Here is a 20924-nt window from a genome sequence, read left to right on the forward strand (position 1 = left end):
AGTAAGGAACTCTGCCTCAGACCGTCCCTTCTTCTTTTCTAGAAATGGAAGGCTGCATAGCCTAGTGGTGTTGCCAGTGGTTGTAACGTAGCTAATGGCTATTGCTAATGGAGCTGCCTTGGAATTTTCCATTCTTTCTGAGGGTTGGGCATTCCCTTTGGCAAGGAGAGATGGAGGGGGACGTGGAGCTTATTGTCCTTCTGCTTAAAGGGCTAGATACCAAAAGTTCATTAAGATCAAATTAAGCCTTCTCCCATCACTTGAGAGTGGACATACTGGGCACTGGTCATCTTTCATCTAAGATTTCCAAGCACTAGGGTCTCAGTCAGTTAAGTGTCCGACTTGGGCTCAGGTCATGATCTCGTGGTCCGTGAGTTCGAGCCCTGTGTTGGGCTCTGTGCCGACAGCTCAGAGCCTGGAGCCTGCTTCGTTTTCTGTGTCTCCCTCTCTCTCTCTCTCTGCCCCTCCCCTGCTCTCACTCTGTCTCTCTCTCTCTCTCTCTCTCTCTCTCAAAAATAAACATTAAAAAAAAAAAAAAGATTCCCAGCACTATTTCTATCTCTTATTCTAGTCCTTTGTCACTTTCTTGAGATGGTGTGAAGAGGTAGGGCTGATTTTTTTCCCCCAGGTGAAGGTGGGAGGAACTGAGCCCCAAGGGTGCCTGGGAAGATGGTAAATCTGGCTCTGGATCTGCTACCAGTTATTCAACAACAACAACCATGACAACAAAATGAGTTGAATGCCCATGTGTGCAGGCGCCCTTATGGCACTGGGGATAAAGCCGTGGATGCGACAAGTGCAAAGCTTAGCCTTCATGGGACAGACATTATAGTGGGTCGAGATAGAAAAAGTAAAGTCTGATTTCCAGTTTAGCACTCTGTCAGCACTGTTGTCAACATCCTCTTGAAAGGTTAAGGAGCTCTACTTAAGGGTCAAGATGGGCTCCTTACTGCTCTAGCCCTTCCCACTGCTTCCAAGCTTCGACGAGAAGCTGAACTGGAGGGAAATTCTGTCGTACCGCCTATCATTGGGCCAGTCTGAGTGAAGGGAGTTTGACACGCTGCCTCGGGTTCTCTCCAGACCTCTGTTCCCCAGGCTACTCTGATGACATCTAAAAAAGAAAAAAAGGAGGGGGCGCCTGGGGGCTCAGTCGGTTAAGTGTCCAACTCTTGGTTTCGGCTCAGGTCATGATCTCACGGTTTCGGGAGTTCGAGCCCTGCATCGGGATCTGTGCTGACAGCATGGAGCCTGCTTGGGATTCTCTCTCTCCCTCTCTCTCAAATAAATAAATAAACTTTAAAAAAATTCTTTAAAACAGAAAAAGCAAAAGGCAGTGTGATGTTTGAAAAACAATAGCAACAATAAAGCAAAGCCCTGCTTGCTTAGCCCTCTGTAGGTCAGAGTAGCTCTAAAAGTCTCTGATAAAAGGAGGAGGCAGAGTGAACACTGGGGGAGGGAGGAGTACCCAACTCCATCCCAGGGGACCCGCCGGGAACAGGATTGGTAGGAAACTTCGGCCACACGTGATTTGGGGAAAAGTAACCGGTAAAAGAGCCCAGCCCTTTTCTGATGGTTCTTGTGCCTCTTTGCTCGCCTTCTACAAGTGAGGATGTCATCTATGTATTAGAGAGGGGCTGTCCTGAGATCCTTGCCACTCCCTGGTAACAACTCAACTCACTGGGGACTGTTTAACCAGGGCTGGGCCCCCGTGTTCTGGTGCCGCGTTCAGAAAGAGCCGCTTCACATTTAAACGGCTGCTGTGTGACGATGGGTCCCCCACGACACGCAGGAGCTGCTCTCTAAAGCTAAGAACAGGGCCGGGACGGGGGGCAGGGGGAGCCTGGCCACCTTCAGCCCTATAGATCCTCACCTGCACGTAGCTCCACCCTTCCTCCCACTCAGAGGGGACGCACATGCCTTTCTGAGGGGAGAAATGCTGATCGGAGACCCTCCGATGCTAACTCACACGCGGGCTAACCCTGCTTTCCTGCTGACCTTGCCATGGCCCCGGGCTCTACCTGAACTGATAGCTGCCTTATCCCCGCCACCCCGAGTAACATTGAAACCATACGCTGCAAACCTCCTTCTCAGAGGTCCTTCTGTCCCGTTTACGTAGAAAGGCTGCACCCTGGATTGCCAACTGCCAGAGCATTTTACTCTCCCCTTTTGGAGACGGCGAAAGCTTTTTGGAGGGATGGGGCTTGTTAGCTCCAAGACCTGAACGTAGTCCCCAACCTGCTCACAGCTGCAGCAGGCTGGAGGCTGAGTATTCGGAGGGGCCCCGGAGCATCTGGGCATCTTCTATCAGGTTGCCCTCCTGGTTTGTCAATGTGGGTGTTGGGTACAGGGCGCAGGGTTCAGGGGCGCGGCGGGGGGGGTGGAGGGCAGACTGGCAGGCCACCCTCTAGGCCACTCTGGTCTGGACTCTTCTTCTGACCGGTTAAAATCAGACTAAAGGAGTTCATAGTGGGGCCCTCATATGGATAGACGTGGAGAGCGTGAGAGCCATTAGGGGTTACAAACCTTTTATTTCCAAGTTCCTGAAGTCGCCAGATTGTCACTTGGCTTGAGAATGGCGTGATGTGAAGACTGGGGTATATCGGAAATTACTCCTCTCCATGGGGGTGTACAGGCTGCTGGGGCCTCCTAGGGAGAGGCGGGCCCCTCCTGAGTCCGATCCCTCAGCTCAGGCCTCGGCGATCGGTTCAGCCCAGGCACCCGCTGTCATCTAAGCCCTAAAATGAGTACCTCTTGCCTCGCAGGTGCTGGATCCTCATGGCTGCTCTAATTGTTTTTGTCTGTCTTCGAATCTTTATTCCAGAGATCCAGTTGTCAGCGGTATCCAGGGAGCCCTCCTCTTCCTCCTCCTTCTCCTGCCGCCTCTCTACCACCGCAGTTGCCGGTTGTTGCTAAGGTAGCCTCCATGGTAACACGCACATCCTGTTTATACCTCCATCTGGGCAAGCTGGTCTAAGCTAGGAACCTACCTACCCTGGACAACGGCTTCCATTACCACCTGGGGACACCAATCGTCGTGACACGTGGTCCGGCTTCCACTCGGCTCCCCCATCCCCTTCCTCCCCTCGCTGCCGAGCTTCATACACAAAAAGGATCTGGGCTAGAGGCTGCTACCCTGAAGCTCGCTGCACAGGATATAGCCCAACTATTTCCTACCCAGGCTCCCAGAGAAGCAAGAAGTAAGAAGTGAGGCAGAAGGGCAGGGGTTCCTGACCAGTTGAAGGGAAACCACATTTTCTCTGGTCGAGGGGCTTGGTAACAGCAGGCAGAATGACGAACCCAACAGAACGTACCTTGCCGGCCAACTCGATGGTTGAGAGCCACGAGCGGGAGTTTGGCTGCACAGTAATGGACCTGCGGAAGCTCATGGAGCTACGTTCGACCGACGCAATCAACCAGATCAACGTCCACTACGGGGGTGTAACGAATCTCTGCAGTAGACTGAAAACCAACCCCGTGGAAGGTAAAAACCACACCAGGGGTGGGGAATCAGAGGAAGGTGGCTAGTGTTCAAAACTATGGTTTCCCGGCTTCTCGAGAGGGCAGTAAGAGACCTCACTGGTGTATCTGGGTCGTTTGAGAAACACATGGCCTCTGAAAGGAGGTGAGACCACGGAGAGCCATCTCTTTCCCAGCGATGGTGTTCGCTGACGGTCGGACTTTCTTCCTTTTTCTGTGTCAGTGTACAGAAAGGAGAGGATTTGGCTCTGCTTTACAAGTGTTTGTGTTAGAGACACTTTTATCAGTAAGTGATCAAGTCTCTTATTCAATATCAGTCTTTGATTACAGAAGAACTTAAATACAATTCTGCCCCACACCGATCTCACAGTGTAACTGGGGAGAACGGGCACAAAAGAAGTGACCCAGTGCATCCGCCCAACGTGGCATCTGTCTATTGTGTACAGTTAGAAATAGGGGGGCAAATCACAGGGTAGTACCTACCGTATCTTTGGATTATTCACTTTGCTTCGTGTCAGGGAATTATTGATGACTTTTTTCAACCCTGCCTGGCACACTTTAATATAGTTCTTCTTAATGTGCTTTTAAAAGAGAACGGAAAACCTGGCTTCGTGCTTGCCTGGCTCACTTCAGTTGCCCAATAAGCCATGGTAATGTAAAATTTTGCCTCATCAGAATGGAGACAGAATCAAAGGAACCTTCCTTTGTCACTTATGCATGGTTATAGCATCTGTGTTACAGGGTCTTACTTGGCCCCGTCAGTGAGGCAGGACATGGCTGAGTAGCATTAGGTAAATCAGAAATCTTGTCCTTCAGAGCGCCTGGGTGGCTCAGTCGGTTGAGCATCCGACTGTTGAGCATCCGACTTTGGCCCAGGTCGTGATGTCGCGGTTCCTGAGTTTGAGCCCCGTGTCGGGCTCTGTGCTGACAGCTTGGAGCCTGGATCCTGCTTCAGATTCTACGTCTCCCTCCCTCTCTGCCCCTCCCCCACTCGCAGTCTGTCTCTGTCTCTGTCTCTGTCTCTGTCTCTCTCTCAAAAATAAAAATAAATATTAAAAAAATATTAAGAAAAGAAAAGATCTTGTCCTTCAGATGCCTTTAGCCTCTTGAAGTAGACTATTTCTAGCCTTCCTTGGAACCTACATCATATTTTTTGCCAAGTCTAAGAAGTTTTGACCCCCAGCCAGTGCTGTAAGTTTGGACTTGGACTTGGACAAGAGTCCAAGTCTCTTTTCCAGACTCTTTAGGATTGAGAGAGAGCAAGAGCGAACGAGCGAGAGATTTTTGTCTAGATATCTGTACATTAACATGTCTTGTTTTCTTCGCAATCTGAGGGAGCTTCCTTCCGTGTTCTCTTGACTGCTAGAATCCAGTTTCCTACCTCTCATGAGTTCAAACACTAGCTCCCCCATTTACTGAGTATCACTGAACAGTTTACTTAACCGCCCTGAGTCTCTTCCTTCTTTGAAAATGATGTTAATACCTAGCCCATTCAGTTATCGGGATTAAAATATTGGGATTCCACGTACATATCATGTGCATCCAGCGCTCAAGCTTAGGATGGGTATTCAACTAATGAGTTGTCTCAGATTAAAATGGAGCCCACATGTCTGAAGGTATCTGCCAGAGTATGAGCGCCCGTGGAGTGCGATGTAGTATTTCCTCTGGAGAGGTTCCTGCTTGTATGACTGTAACCAATGGCCACTGCGTCCTTTCACCTCTGGATGTCAAAGAGATCTAGTTCAGATGGCAGGGCTTGGTCGCTCTCCCACGGCTCAGTCTTTGCCCTCTGGCTAGAATCTAATGACTGCCCTTTGGGCACTGCTTTTTGTCAGCTAGATTTCTTTATTCTGCCACTTTTGTAGTAGTGTTGACCTTAAACAGAGGCTATTCGCGTTCTATTTTCACTGAGCAATGCAGGCAGGATCTTCCTTTTTCCCCTTCCTATTCCACTCTTGATGGCTTTGGCCAGTCGTTTCTCTCACAAAGCAAAGCTCAGGAGTCCAAATCAGTTGGAACCTGGGACGCTCCTGATAGAAGGATCCAGACTCTCCTCCCAGTTTTCCTAATCCATTTCTCATAGCTGCTACTGTCTCCTCCCTGATTCCCAGACAGCTTCCATTCCCAAAGGCCATCATATATGCTGCTTTAATCTCACCATCAGACAGCAAATGATGTCGATGTAACTAATGCCCTTAGATCCCTCCCCACTCCTAGTTTCAGACCTGTGGTGGAAAGCCATGGCTTCTGATGGCAGGTGCCTCTGCTGCTACGGGCCCCGGCCATGCCCCAACGCCAGGCCCCCTACCAGTGGGGCGGCTGTCTGCCGCCATCCTCCTGCTTCCTTAGATCACAAGTCTGTATCCTGATTTGTTTCCGTGTAAGACTTAATCATAGGGCCGGTCCTGGAGCTGGGGAGGCAGGGAGTCCGAAAGCAACTTTTCCATGAGTAATGTTTATTCCCCCGTGCCAACAATGACCTCCTCGCATGTGCGAGGAATACGAGCATAGAAAAGGAGGCACAGAGGAGCTGTGACACAGAAGTCTCTCCCCAGACAAAGGCAATGCTGAGCTGTTTCGTGCAGCAGGGCCGAGAAAAGAACTTCACTCTCCAGGTGCCTCAAAGAGCTGATGCTGTAAAAAGCCAGCCTGGTCACAGGAGACCGCACTGAGGTGCCTAACAACCTACTGTAGTCCTGTCCCCTGTGGGAGGCCCCTGCAGACTAAGAAAAAAGAGGGGTGCCAGGGTGGCTCAGTCGGTTAAGCGTCCGACTTCGGCTCAGGTCGTGATCTCACGGTTCGTGGGTTCAAGCCCCGCATCGGGCTCTGTGCTGACAGCTCAGAGCCTGGAGGCTGCTTCGGATTCTGTGTCTCCCTCTCTGCCCCTCCCCCACTTGCACTCAGCGTCTTTCTCTCTCTGTCTCTCTCTCTCTCTCTCTCTCAAAAATCAATAAACATTAAAAAAAAAAAAAGAATAAAGACATTCACCTGGTGCTTGAATTCTGGTAGTTGGTAACCTGGTGAAGTAAGACTGGGGAAATTGGTTCCTAGAGTATGACCCTTCCTTTTTATTATCTGTTGGTTGATAGCATCACCTATATAGATCTGACAGATTTTTTTTTTTTTAAACCATAGCTTTAAGGGGCCTTATGGAACTGGGAGTTTATAATATTTATGACACGAGCATGGTTTTATTATACTGGATTTACACAATTCTAGAGGCAGGTGGGATTTAATTTTATTCATCCCCCTCCCCTCCTTCCAGGTCCAAAGGCTTAAATGCCTCCCCTAAGTTCTTACGACTGGGTAGAACAGAATAGACTATTCTTAGGCTAGAGCAGGAACACAGAGAGTCTCAGAAGCACAGGTAATTCAAAACTTTGCTCTCTATTTCAATGCCTGATAAAATGTCTAATTGTGACCCAGTGCCAATATTACCCGTGGCTTCTGCCCCGTCAGTGGGCGTGGCTAGTTGGGAGCATGGACCGCTGTACCTCTGATTGCCTGGGGAAGCTGAGGCCTGGCCGTGCTGCACGGCAGCTGCTAGCACTCGCGGAATGTTCCTGACAGAAAATGGCGGCGTCTTCGCCCTGCATAGTTACTGGGCAGCCACTAAGTTTGGGAAGCTGAGATTCTTTGGGGAGTAAAAAGCAAGAGGGGAAAGAATCTGTTTTAAGACAGTCCCACCTGAATTACCATCCTGGTTCATTAACGGCAACGTTTAGCGTAATATTTCCTGCCATGTTAAGATCTCTGGGGTTTAACTGTGTTCCTGTCCCCAAGCCTTCTGAGGTCAGTGGCGTGTCCCACCAAGCATTGTCCATTTTCCATGAGCTGGGACACACTAGGATGGGCTCTTCCTCCCTGTGCAGACTGAAATCTCCAGTAGTATTTTCTTTGTTTGCTTTTTTTATTTGAGAGGGAGAGCAAGTTGGAGAGAGGGGCAGAGAGAGAGAGAGAGAGAGAGAGAGAGAATCTTAAGCAGACTCCGCAGTCAACACAGAGCCCCATGCAGGGCTTGATCTCACGACCCTGGGATCATGACCTGAGCCGAAATCAAAAGTCGGACACTCAACCGACTGAGCCACCCAGGCGCCCTTCCAGTAGCATTTTCAATCTGGAAAAAAAGCTGAGCACATGATAAATAATACATGCTTACCCACAACTCTACTATATTACTATTAATGCTTCTAACACTAGTATTATTTACATAGGAAGAGATGCAAGAAATAGAAGTGGATGAAGTCATATAAAAAGTTCTGGTGCTTCTCCCACGCTCCAGCAGATGGTTGCGTGCCCCCTACTTAGAGGCCGCTGCTTTAGAAAATGTTAGAGTAGGGGTGGGGAGGGGTACAGAACCAGGGGAGTGGATATGAGATGCAACGAACGTAAGAGGAAGATGGTAACTGGCCTCTTGGATATCTTCCTCCCTGTCTTTAGGGCGGATCGTGTGTTTTCGGAGCACCTGCTTCTAGGGCACCTGAGTGGCCCAATCGGCTAATTGGCCGACTCTTGGTGTCAGCTCAAGTCACGGTCTCACGGTTTGAGAGTTCGAGCCCCGTGTTGGGCTTTGCACTGACAGTGCAGGGCCTGCTGGAGATTCTCTCTCTCCCTCTCTCTCTGCCCCTCCCCTGCTCTCTCTGACTCCCCCCTCAAAATAAAGAAACTAAAAAAAAAAAAAAAAAAAAGACTACCTGTTCTTAGGAGCTCGTCAATTCCAGAAGAGAAGCATAGCCGAGCCACCTCTCTTCCCTCTGGCCCTCTGCCCCACAGCCATCACCTTCAACTCTTGTCCAGACACTCAGCCGACTGGCTACCAAAAAGGCCAGATAAGTGATCCTGAAAGCAATGCACGTGGGCATGGCTGCAGAGGCTGGCAGTCTGGCCCTCTCTGCCCATCGTGCTTCGGGCAGATCTATCAGCGCTACTTTAAGATGTGAGAGAGACTCAAGCCGGAAGAACATCTTGGAGGGAAGGGAAGAGAAGGTGGGCAGGCCAGCGAAACAGCCAGAAAGCAGCTATGCTGTGATGTGAGAAGCTGAGGCCAAGTCTAGTAACTTCTTCAAAGAAATACTGAGTACTTTACGGAGGGAGGGGTGGGAAAGGTTTCCACCAAACCCCAGGGGAAGCTGTCTCAACAGCTGGAATGAGGAAAATAGGTGATTGAGAAAGAGAGTGAAAGCGCCCTCCCTCGGAGCCTCCCCCCCTCCTCCACCCCCTGCAGGGGATTTCATGTTGCATCCTGGGAGTCCCCTGTGTGATTTGTGCGCCCAGGGCTGAGTGAGGCCAACAGTGCGTGACAGCTTTGGACCTTCCCTCCCCAGCCCAACCCCAGGCTCTGTGAATTCTTTTCGGTTCAGCCCCTCCTTGCCCAGAGCCGGGCTTCTGGGATGGCTGGCATAATGCTGCCAGGCAGGGGACAGGGCAGTCTTGATGGGGAGAGGGGATGAGTCTTCCTGAGCCTGAGAACCACCCCCTCCCCCCACTGCTTTGCCCCCACTTCCAGGCCGGGAACCCTTTGTGCCGCATTCCTTTGGCAGCTCAGCAGAAAAGCTTGCAAGTTCTGTTTCGTTCTGGACCTTCTTGTTGCCTTGCATGGAACATCAGCTAGGGGCGGTGGGGGAGAGAGACAGCACTCCCTCCTGGGCCGAGGCAGCTGTCGCATCCACCCTTGGAAGTAGGGCTTTCACTCTTTTTATTTAGCTCTGACGTGTGAGCACCGGGGAGCGTGACACCGGAGGGAAGCACACGCGTGCGGTGTGGGAGCAGGTGGCCGAGCAGAGGGCTGCGGAGGGCAGACCAGGGAGCTTTCTCGCTCTGCGCCAGCTTTGGGGTGTTCAGAAAAGGCGTGGAGAGGAGGGCCAGACGAAGGGAGACACTGTGTGCACTGAGCATCAGGAAGGGGCCATTCTTCCCCAAGTCCGGCATCCTCTTGCGGTGACCCTGAGGAGATGGCTTTCTCTCTAGGGGCTGGAGGTCCAGCAGCCAGAGAGCACATCTCCGAGCTGTGGGTGTGCTAGGCTAGAGATGCCGAGGTCGTGGCATTTGCCGAAAGCCTGCGGTCCCTGTGCTGATGTCGAGCTCCCCCTCCCCTCAGCCCCCCCAACGCAAGGTTTTTAAGGTAGGACTTGAAAGGTATTCTGCTGCCTGTTCTCCTGTACCAAAGAGGGCTGCCTTCCACCCCACCCAGGGCAACCTGTCCCTGGTACTATGTGTGTGGGAGATGAGTCTGCTTCTCTTTGGCAAGGTGTCATAACTCAGCCAGCTGGGAAGTCCCTCGTGATGTCTGACCCAGCCCCACCCTTTCTGGGGCTGAGCTGGTTCTCGTGAGGGGTGCCGCTGCCGACAGCGCTTGGTGCCCCAGGGAGGCTGGCCCTGGCCCTTCCCTGCTGGAGCCAGGCCACTGAGGACCGGGCTGCCGCCTCTCCTCCCAAGCCCTGGTTCCCCGCACAGACCCACAGCAGACACAGATTTTCCACTGCTGCGTATTCCGTCTCCTGCCAGCCTGGGCAGGGGCCGTGAAACTCCCCAGCACGGGGTAGGGGCGATGACTTCAGAGCCTGACATTCTTTGTCGCCTCTCCCAGCTCATGTGTTCAGTCTGATTCTTAGAGCCAAAAGCACTCCTGATTTGGGTGGGGCTTTCTCTCTCCCATGTTCTTGGGGACAAAGATTCCTCTCTCTCTCTCTTTTTTTTTTTTTTTTGATGTATTTCTAAGGGAAATCCTTTTCCTGTGTTTCCAGCATTCTCTCCCTGCCAAGCTTCTCTCCAGGAAGCTGCGTATTTGAGAAGCCACTGCAGAGATCAGGGTCTAATACCCTGTCCTCGGCTAGACAAGGATTTATGCGAAGTTACCTCTGTGGAGAGCAGGGCCTGAGAGCCTCTGGGGGCAGGAAGAATGGAATGAAAAGCCCAAAATTGGGGATTGGCTGAGCTCCCAGGCCCGCAGGCTTTCCCGTGCCCTGCCACAAGTCGGAGTGAGGATTCCCAAGGCTACTTTGCTAACAGTCCCCACAGGCCCCTCCCTGCCTCAGGGCACACTGGGAACTGGGACGGCCACTTGACTTCTTAAGATAGCTACTGCAACAGTTTAGGGTGACTTGAGGTGGAGCAGAGAGATGAGAGAAAATGGCAAACAGGAAGTTCGTGTATGACTTTGAGGCCATCGAGACAAGAGCAAGGCCTGACCTTTCTGTTTTCCGTAATGTATGTTGTTTGGTTTGCTTGGATCCAAAAAAGGCCATAATGAACCTTGTGTCGAGTGCGAGATTCATAGGTTGGACTCTGAGGGACCCGGTGGCACCATCCCTGAGGACAGGAAGGAGACACTAACTCGGCCTGGTTGTAAACCGTGGGATCAGGGCTGATTGGCGTAGAGGCTCAGAGGAAAGCGGCACGCGGGCCACCAGCCATGGGACCCAGGGGGTGCCGGGTGGTTTCCAGGAGGCCGGAGCTTCAGGGCCCAAACCTGGGAAGTCCCAGGCCAAGCGGGACCAGTTAGTCACCCTGGAACGAAGCTGCTTCCACACCCCAGCCCCCTCTGCGTGTAGGTAGGCATGCAGCTGCTTCCTGGGGAGTGGAACAGACTGGGAGTGGAACCAGCCCGAGTAGTTACCTAACCTCTCCAGGCCTCAGTCTGCTGATATGTAAAATGGGGTTAACAGTAACTGTCTCATAGGGGTTTGCAGCGTCTGAACGAGAAGGCACCAATGTGCCTGGTGAAGCATCTGGCACCTAGTAATCACTTAAACGTTAGCAACCTGATTTATTACTCATCCATTCAGTTCATTCAGCACATTTGTACGCGTACAATGCCGGGCACTGTTGTAGACCTAAGGAACAAAGACAAACCTCCCGCCCCCGCGAGGGCGGGAGCCCCGCGGCCGCGCGGACGGACATAATGAACACATCGTATAACATATTAGGGGAGAAGACCTGTGGAAGGAAACAGTGACACAGCATAAGGGGATCGAGAGTGCTGGAGCGGAGAAGCCATATTATTAAATCAGTGAGGTCAGGGTCGGTGTACAAACACCGGAAAGAGGTAAGAGAATGAGCTAGTGAACAGCAAGCTGAGCCAAGGAGGAGCTACTGCAGGGCCCTGACATAGAAGCTTCTCGAACGCGTTCAGGGCATGGCAGGAAGGCTCGCTGGGCAAGGAGCAAATAGTAGGAGTTGAGGGGTGGGAGGCCGGGGGCTCTTGAGGGGCCTTACGGGCCATCATAAAGGCCCCGGTGCCCGCTTTCACTCCAAGTAACAGCCACCAGTAGGTGAGTGCCAGGGGTCGGGTTTGAAAAAGATCGGTCTGGCTACTGTGTTGGGAGGAGACGGGGCACAGGACGGCAGGGGTGGGAGCATGGTTACCAGTTAGAGGACAGTCGTCATCACCCAGGCAAGAGAGGGTGCCAGCTCACACCGGGACGGTGGCAGTGGAAAGTGAGAAGGGAATAGACCTTGGGTATATTTTGAAGATAAAGCTGCCAGGATGTGCTGGCTGAATGGATAGAGCACGAGAGAGAAAGAGGGAGGTCACAGGGTATTAATCTGAGAACAGAGAGGGCAGGGTGACCTCAGATGGGTGCTTTCAGCTAGATTGTTGTTGCTGCTGTGGCTTTGGCCTCCGTTGGGGTCTTGGGATGTCCCTTAAGATGACCTCTAGTATCTGATATCTGGTTTGCCCTCACAGTCATCTACTCACCTTGGTAAGGGGGCAATGGCGTCTCCTCACTGCTTCCTTGAGAAACGTCCCCCGGGGAGATGAGCAAATGATCAGAAGTCCTGTTTCCCTCAAGCAAACCTGGCCCTCCAGTAGAGCGGTCCCAAACTGGCACAGCCTCGCTCTCTCAGGTCCTCGGGGAGAAAGAACCAGCCAGGACCCGCCGACTGCTCCGCCTCTGCCTGCCTGGGGGTCACGATGCCCAGAAACACCCCTTTCCCAGGCCCTTGCTTTTCCTTCCCACTGGGAACCCGACTTTGCGGTGCGGTGGAGGCAGGGAGCCTCTGGGAAGCAGCCCAACTTGCTTCCAGTGCTTTGGCCAAACCCACTCCCCCACAGAGTTGGCTACGCCACTCAGCCAGAGGCCAGGGTGGCAAATCCGGGCACTGGGAGGCAGGAGGCCCTGGATTAGAATATGGGCACCGCTTCCCTGACCGGCTCCCCGTTTCCCTCTCAGACTGAGCGCTGGCAGGTGAGAGTGGTCTCTATTCCCCAACTCCAACAGTGTGGAAGCCAGTTCACCACCACCGCCCCCCGAGCCCACACGCGCGCACACACACACACACACACACACACACACACACACACTTTCCCTCCACTCAGGGTCCTTCTTCTACCCTCCCAGATAGGGGAGTATCTTGAGTACCCCTCCTGATGGTTTTTGTCTTCTGGATCCAGAAATGGAGGCCATCTCAGACCCTACAAGCAACACCCCTTCTGGTTTCCCCTTTCCCAAGTCTTTTTCTGTCCGAGTACCTTCCCGAGGTCTGACCCAAATCTCTCCTCTTGCCACTTAAGTTACCACTCTTGGGTCCTGTTGAGCAGAGACGGAGAGTAGAGGTCTGCCTTCACGCCACGCCCCCCTCCCCACCGGGGGAATAGCCCTTCTGTTGACCAAAGTGTGAAGCAGCCCTCTGGCATCAGCATCTCCAATTCTCCTTGCAGCTTCCTGTCCCCTGTTCTCCCTCGTGAGGCTTCATGGAGTGTCCCTGCCCTCTGATTCTAACTCTCTTCTGCTAGGACTTTCTTTTCCCCAGACAAAGCTCGCCCCACCCTGCCTGTGGGTGGGAACCCATGGAACAGTGCAGCTCCAGGTGCCAAGCCCAGGGCTTATCTGCTGCTCTGGGTAAACAACTTGAGAAATGCCACCTGGCATCCGTTGAAGTTTTAGGATTTCCCTCCTTCCCCTACAGTATAACCCCCTCCTGGGGCCCAGCAGAGGAGCCTATATATAAGGCCTGGGGGCCCCTGGGTGGCTCAGTCTGTTAAGCGTCCGACTTTGGCTCAGGTCACGATCTCACAGTTCATGAGTTCAGGCCCCGCATTGGGCTCTGTGCTGACAGCTCGGAGCCTGGAGCCTGCTCCGGATTCTGTGTCTCCCACTCTCGCTCTGCCCCTCCTCCCCCTCTCTCTCTCTCTCTTTCAAAAATAAATAGACATTAAAAAAAAAAAAAAGTCCTGAAGTAAAGGCGGCACTGAGAATAGGGAATAATTCTGCCTATCCCTTTTCTCTCTGGAACATGTCTGGAATATGGGTGCACACTCATACAGGTTTATAAGCATATGTGCTAGAGGGGAGCGTGCCGGTACACAAGGACTGCATACCGTCTGACTTTGCCGCTTCACTTTTGTGTTCTCTTTTCAATCAATGTGAATAATAGTGCTTCTCTTAATACCTAATACTTAGTCTAAGTAGTACTTCTGTAAGTCCACAGTACTTACTAGAATGGTAGCACCTCTTAGCGGTGTGTGTCTGTGTCTGTGGGGGAGGTGACAGAAAACGGGGGAACACGTGCCTCAAGGCGATGGCCACAGTTGGGAGTCCGAAAGCCTCTTCTGTTCTCCTACAGCCCCTGGAACTTCCAAACGGGACAACTGGTCCGGCTGTCTCCTAGCTTCCTAGTGTGACCTTGAGCAGAGAGCTTATTCTTCCGGGCCTTTGTGTGTGAGGCAGTGGATGGAAGCTAACTCTGTTGTAGAATCATCACCAGTAGTTACATGTTAATGTGAGAGGAAAGTTCTGTCAGCCCCAGGGACCGTTTGAATGTCTGTGTTCTCAGAGCTGGAGCCTGCAGCATCCTTGGGAGGAGGCGGTGAGGTGTTAGATCTAGGTTAGCTTACCCTGGGGACAGAGCGGCAGCCAGTGGCCGCCTGTGACCACCTTGTCCCAGTTTGCCCATTTTGAGACTGAAGGTATCAGACACACACACACACACACACACACACACACACACCCTCCCCCCACATCCTGGGCAAAGTGAGGCGATTGGTCACCCTGGCTGGATCTCATACTTGGGCAGAACAGGAAGCGGAGGGTCTTTATTTCGGTCTTTCAACTTCCTTCTTCTGTCCTTCATTTCTTCCCCTTTTTGCTCACCTGCTCATCCTACTCGTATCTCCTTCCCAGGTCTGTCTGGGAACCCTGCGGACCTGGAGAAACGTAAGCATGTGTTCGGACAGAACTTTATCCCCCCCAAAAAGCCCAAGACCTTCTTAGAACTAGTGTGGGAAGCCCTCCAAGATGTCACACTCATCATCCTGGAGATTGCAGCCATCATCTCCCTCGTCCTGTCCTTCTATCGGCCCCCCGGTGAAGAAAATGAACGTGAGTGTCCACAGCAGCCCAGCGCGGCTCTGATCGGCGTTCTTTCCAGCACCTCCAATAAGCACTGGTCTTAGCAGTTGGCAGGGTGTAGCTTAAAAGTGGGGGGGGGGGTGCAGGGCTCTCCAAAGAAAACCAGCAAGTAGCTAGTAAGCTGTTCTTCCAACCCATCCTGATTCCAGGGTCTCCCTCCCCTTCTCCTATCAAATCCTCATGCAGAATATCAGGAGTCCTCTACCCTCACCCAACCAACAAAACCTGCTTCTCCCAGTGCCCCCCGCCAGCTATTTGGCATCATGGGAAATAGCAGAGACCTGGAGCCTGACCACGTTAGGAATCATAAGTTCTGCACAGGCGACTGGCCAGTCATTGGCAATGACATGTTTCGTGCTATCTAGCACGCAAATAATTCTATTGGCAACGAGACGGTGCCCAATAGTGCCATCCTCCAGTACCCTCAGAGGATGGCTCTACTACCCAAGGGTTTTATTTTCTATTATTCTCCTTCCCTGACTTGCCGTTCTGGGGATTGTGGAGACGCTACTTCCGTTTTGAATGTTACCAAAAGGCCCCCAGCTGACCCTTCCACTCTCTCCTTTCCCTGGGCTAGAGTGTGGTCTACCCGTAAGTAGCCCGGAAGATGAAGGAGAGGCAGAAGCCGGCTGGATTGAGGGGGCAGCCATCCTGTTCTCCGTGATCATCGTGGTGCTGGTGACTGCCTTCAATGATTGGAGCAAAGAGAAGCAATTCCGGGGGCTGCAGAACCGCATCGAAAAGGAACAGAAATTCTCCGTGATCCGAAATGGTCACATCATCCAGCTCCCCGTGGCTGAGATCGTGGTGGGTGACATCGCCCAAATCAAATACGGTGAGAACTCGTGCTTCTTGTACCTGTGGCACCCTCCCTATCTGAGGGCTAGGTCCTTTGGCATAGGGGGCTGGGAATCACCGAAGACCCAAAAAGATAAGACCGCAATCGTGTTAGCCTCTAGGTCAGGGGAAGGAGGTTGTGGAGAAGGATCTAAAGAAAGAAGAAACTCTCCCCAAAAAGTGTCAGACTTGGACCCTGTGTGTCTTAGGGTTAAAAATCCATAATGTTGAGGCCATGAGAAGTAACCGTTAGTTCCTAAGGAGTTGACAGCTTGTCAGAGATGAAGTCATCTTTCAGAGGCTCTCCAGGTACCCCCTGGGCCATTGCCCTATGGGCAGGGCCCGTGGAAGCAGCCCTGAAATGGGGTTGGATGGTTCCTACCCTCTGCCAAGCTCTTTCCTCCCCTCTTTCCCTGTTGCCCTTTCCCTTCTGTGCACTAGGTGACCTACTGCCCGCAGATGGGATCCTGATCCAGGGGAACGATCTCAAGATTGACGAGAGCTCTCTGACTGGGGAATCGGACCATGTCAAGAAGTCTGTGGAAAGGGACCCAATGCTGCTCTCAGGTATGGCCTCTGGCTGCTTCGGCCCCCATTCTACTTCCCATTCTACCTCCCCCAGCCAGCCAGGCTACCGAGACCTGCTCCAGGCCTCGCTCTCTCTTCTGGCCCTACCCCCTCTCCTTCCCCTAGCTTTATCTGGGGCCAGCAGCATATCGGTGGGTTGCATACAGGGTTATCGGGCAACCTAAAAGAGGTTCTCTACAGCAAGTGCTCTAGGAGCCTTGGTAGGGCGCTGCTGGTGGGGGTGGGGGTGGGGGAAGGAGTCTTACCCTAAAGCAGTTAGACGCACTTTTCTCCTTACCCCCCAATCTGCTTGGTCTATTTGATTTGATTTATTATTTTTTAACTGTACATATATTTATTGAAAAGAGTCCATGTGCAGTTGAAGCCCGTGTTGTTCAAGGGTCAACCATATTAGCTAAAGCTGGGAGCAACAGTACTTGGGTGAGTAAAGATAACCAGCGTTCTAGAACAGTGACTCTCAACCTTGGCTACCCGTTGGAATCAGCTGGAGTGCTCGGTCTATTTTAAATGGGCCCAGCTCTTGAGCGTTTCCCACTATCTGCCGAGCGGATCATTATCCGTGGGGAAGGAAGGAAGAGGGACTGTTGTTTTCTAAGTTTGCGTTCCACACCAAAGCCTGGCTAGGGATAAAAAACAACACTCCTCCCACCTTCTCCTTTCTCACATAGGGACCCATGTCATGGAAGGTTCTGGCCGGATGGTAGTGACGGCTGTGGGTATCAACTCTCAGACTGGAATCATCTTTACCCTTTTGGGAGCCAGCGAGGGAGAAGACGAAGAGAAGAAGAAAAAAGGTAAGGGGCGTTTGAGATGAGATTCTGTTCCCACCCGTGCCCGTGGACAAAGCGGGAGGCAAGAGAACAGACCCGGATGGAACATCTGCGTGGAAGAAGCTGCTGGATGAAGAGCACAGATATCTGAACGTCTTGCCGAGATAAAGATGTCAAGCCTGGCTCCCCAGGGTGCTCTGATGAAAACCAAGTCAGGTCACCTCTGAGGCTCAACTCCTATGTCTGTTAATGGCTGTGCGGGGGCAAGATGTAAAGCTTGCCCCAAGGGAGCTGGCTAGGTGCTCCGGCCCCAGATGCCCTCCGTGCAACCCCCCAACCCTTCTTCCGCAAACGTGGGGGATTAAATGACCCGTCAAGGCTGAGGGTAAACTGCCAAAACCGTGCGCTGTCAGGGGAAGAGAGACACAGCTAGGAGAGTGGGAACAGAGAGGTAACGTCTCCCCCCAGAGTTAGTCCTGTCTCTGCCATTCACGTGCTCCTGAAGGGAGGAAACACAGAGGGTGAATGAAGAAGAGATACTAAAAAGAAGTCTTCCCCTTTCCCTAGGCATTCCTTCTTTCCTTGGAGGAGGGAAGGATTTCTGTCCCTTGGCTAGAGGACCATCTCAGGCTGTTTCGTGGAGGGCGGGTTATCAAAAGGAAATGAAACACGTTCCCCCAGGAGCTAGACTAGTGGTTTTTGCAGCTACCTGCAAATGAGTAAGGAGGAAGCTTGCCTGGTGCCGGTGAATTGACACGGAGACCCCTTTCAGAGCCTTCGCCATTAGGCAGAAACAGTTCCAGCCTCTCACTTTCTAACCCCCACCCCATTTCTCCCAGCGATGTGACTCAGGCCGGGAGCAGCCTCCCAGCAGCGGCCGGGCTCCGGGAGAGCGCAGCTCAGGTGTGGGTGTGCACTCACCTGCACGAGTGGCTGGGCTGCACCCCCAGGATTCAGGAGAGCCCCTCGTGAGCATGGATGTGAGCAGAGACGTGAACTTCCTTTATAGTCCCTTCCCTGCCGCTCAGCCCCTTTGCTGTCGCCCTTTTGGGCTCTGAGCAGGACCAACAGATTGGATATCTGATCTCTTAATAGTCGCTTTGGGTCTCCACCCCACTTTTTTCTTTCTTGTTCAAACAGGTAAAAAACAAGGAGTCCCTGAAAATCGCAACAAAGGTAACCTCGCCACCCACTCATTTACCATCTCTACCTGCCCACACTCAAATCAGACCTTTCCAGGCCATCTGCCTTCTCCCTTTGTCCTCTCCATAAATCTGTTATCTGCTGCTGTGGCCTGGATGCCTCATCCTGAGGAAGGTGCAGAGATTTGGGGGCGGTCTGGCGGGGGGGGGGGGGGGGGGGCCCAATCCCAACCCAAAATGGGACAACAGCACCCTCTGCTGTTGTCTCATGGAATCTCCTGTCAAGGTTTCTCTTGGGGAGCGTGTGGGATGGATCAGCTCTTCTCTGGGCGCTGAACGCATTGCTTCATTGCCCTCGGCCAGATTTAAACACCAAAGGTCATCGGTTTCCAGGCTGGAAGACTTCAGGGTCCTCACGGTGGAGGGAGATGGGGTGGGCAGTCCCTGCACCCTCCTCTTGCTAGCTGCCTCATCGGTGTCCTCTTCTGGTCTGGTCTTCTCTTCTAGTCTTCTCGGGGGTGCTTGGACAGAGCCCTTTCTCTGTACCTCTCCCCACCTCTTTCTTTGTTCTCCCCTCAGTCTGTTTTCTTCCTCCCGATCTGGTGTGTGTTTCCTTTTTGGTGGCTGTGTCTACATCCCGTCTCTGTCTTGTTTGTGAGTCTGACAACAGAGACAGTATCTCAGGAAGGGCATCCTAAGCAAAAGGGCTGAGCTCCAACGGGGGTGAAGCTGGAGGGGTGCTGGGACCCAGCGAGAATGGCTCTCTTGAGACAGCCACTAGTGATTATTTTGCTCTTTGGACCCGTGTCATAGGAGTCTTCAGGAATAAAGTCATCCCATCGGAGAACCAGGGCTCCACAGAAATAATTCTTTAATTTTAGGTCTCTTTAACTCTTCTTTCGAAAGCAAAATGGGTTTATATGTCTGTCTTTATCCCTCTCATTCCAGAGGGTCCCTCATACCAGCTTCTTCCCTCTCCCCCCCAAAAGACTTACCCCTGTACCTCCCCACTCTGTGCCTCCCCACCTTCGTCAGACAGGGGAGAAAGGGCATTTCCTTCCGCTGTCATTCGACTGATATGAGGAGGAACTGGAAAACATCTTGTACTGGGGGGGGGGGGGTCTGTGTTTCTCCCCTGACGGTCTATAGGAAGAGAGAGATGAACCATTTAACAGAGCAGACCGGGAGGGCCCTTACGCTCTAGAAACGTCTTCCAGCCTTCCCCATCGGCCCCTTCCTGCAGTGAAGATTCACCATTCTGAGCACTGAATTCCAGGAGGGATGGTTGTTGGTAATAGCGCTTAGCGGCATGACTAATCCTCTTGCTGGAATAAGCCTGGCTTGGGGCTCTGAGGTGGTGCCAGGAAGCTGCCACTGAAGAGGAAACCCGTACCCCGAAAGCACTCCCGTTTCGTCTCCAGTTGTCAGAATATCATTCCAAGGCCCCAGTGGAGGGTGCAAGGCAAGTGCCCCATCTGGCATGGGGTGAGAGTGGTCAGAATCGACATCGGGGGTCCGAGGTGGATTCCAGGAAGGAGACAGAGGAGTTGGGGTTCTCACGTTCTTGCCACTCGCTGCCGTCACCTTGCGTGCTCACCTGTCCTCTCTGTTGTGCGCACCCTAGCAAAAACTCAGGATGGGGTGGCCCTGGAAATCCAGCCACTCAACAGCCAGGAGGGGACCGACAACGAGGAGAAGGAGAAGAAGGCGGCCAAGCTGCCCAAAAAGGAGAAGTCGGTGCTGCAGGGCAAGCTGACGCGCTTGGCTGTTCAGATCGGGAAAGCTGGTGAGTAGGGCGGCGGCTTCTTGTTGTTCGTTAGTGCTGTTCTGGATCCTGGCCTCCCTGTCTCCCTTCTGTACCAACCGGGCTGGCAGAAAGAAGCCGAAACTTCCAAGGGGCTCGTGCAGCCCAGGGAGTAGGCCCCCTCTCCCTGCCACCCTCCGGCCACTCCCTGGGCCTTTTCAGGGAGAAGCGTGTCCCAGCGTGCGAGGGTTAAAGGCCCCGTGGTCTCTTGCCGCCAAGTGGGAAATAAAGAACTTCTGTCACACAGGGGAGATTTACTTCAGGGAGACGGAAGACTCTGGTAACCACCCACCTGTTTCGTGTATTGACTTATAAATTCCTCAAGGGCAGAGAAGGCTCCTGTTTCCTGGAGGCAGTTCCCGAGTGTGGTCCTAGCATCTGGCCAGGCACAGGACAGTAAATTCAGAGTAAGGACTGGAGGAAAAAGGAAGCCTGTGGTTGAAGAGGCTCTTTCCAGACTGCCTCTACGTTCTCCCTCTACCTTCTGTTGGGGGTTAAGGGGTAGGGGGAGGGTGGTGGGGCTGGAGGAGGAAACAGAAGGAATATTGCACCTTCAGTGGGCAGAGCCCTCCAGGTACGGTCTTGTCCCACTGCTTAATTATCTCCTGACCCCACCCCTCTCTTTACCACAATCAGAGGCTAGACCAGTACATTCTGTGTGGACAATTCACCCGGAACCTGGTTAAAGCGCAGATTCTGAGTCAGGAGGTCGGGGCCTGAGAGTCTGCATCTCTGACAAGCCCCCAGGCGATGCCAGTGCCGCCAATGGGCTGACCACACACTGGGGAGCCAGAAGCTTTGCGGAGCCATTAACCCTGTGTGGTTGTTCCCGCTTACATCGACTGACCATCAAATACAGTTAAACATTCAGTTCCTCGGTCACATCAGCCTGAGTTCAGTTGGTCAATGTCCACACTCAGGTCGTGGCTACCTTATGGGACAGCGCACACAGCGA

The 20924-nt window shown here is 52.7% G+C and overlaps 1 protein-coding gene across 9 annotated transcripts in view; it reads left to right on the plus strand.

The window, feature by feature from the left end:
• Window positions 1–20924, plus strand: part of ATP2B4 (ATPase plasma membrane Ca2+ transporting 4) — a 98114-nt gene that overhangs the window by 43904 nt on the left and 33286 nt on the right. For 7 of the 9 annotated variants that reach the window (XM_040462010.1, XM_040462006.1, XM_040462005.1 and 4 more), the window contains exons 2-8: window positions 2822–3481; window positions 14601–14798; window positions 15406–15663; window positions 16107–16232; window positions 16922–17047; window positions 18164–18199; window positions 19790–19951. In XM_040462010.1, the coding sequence (XP_040317944.1) occupies window positions 3289–3481; window positions 14601–14798; window positions 15406–15663; window positions 16107–16232; window positions 16922–17047; window positions 18164–18199; window positions 19790–19951 (1099 nt within the window). In that variant the 5' untranslated portion in view covers window positions 2822–3288. The remainder of the gene's footprint in view (window positions 1–2821; window positions 3482–14600; window positions 14799–15405; window positions 15664–16106; window positions 16233–16921; window positions 17048–18163; window positions 18200–19789; window positions 19952–20924) is intronic. The other 2 variants (XM_040462008.1, XM_040462004.1) reach the window with 1 other exon arrangement.

The sequence above is a fragment of the Herpailurus yagouaroundi genome, unplaced genomic scaffold, assembly GCF_014898765.1.
Source record: "Herpailurus yagouaroundi ecotype Mexico unplaced genomic scaffold, PumYag 308, whole genome shotgun sequence".
Lineage (NCBI taxonomy): Eukaryota > Metazoa > Chordata > Mammalia > Carnivora > Felidae > Herpailurus > Herpailurus yagouaroundi.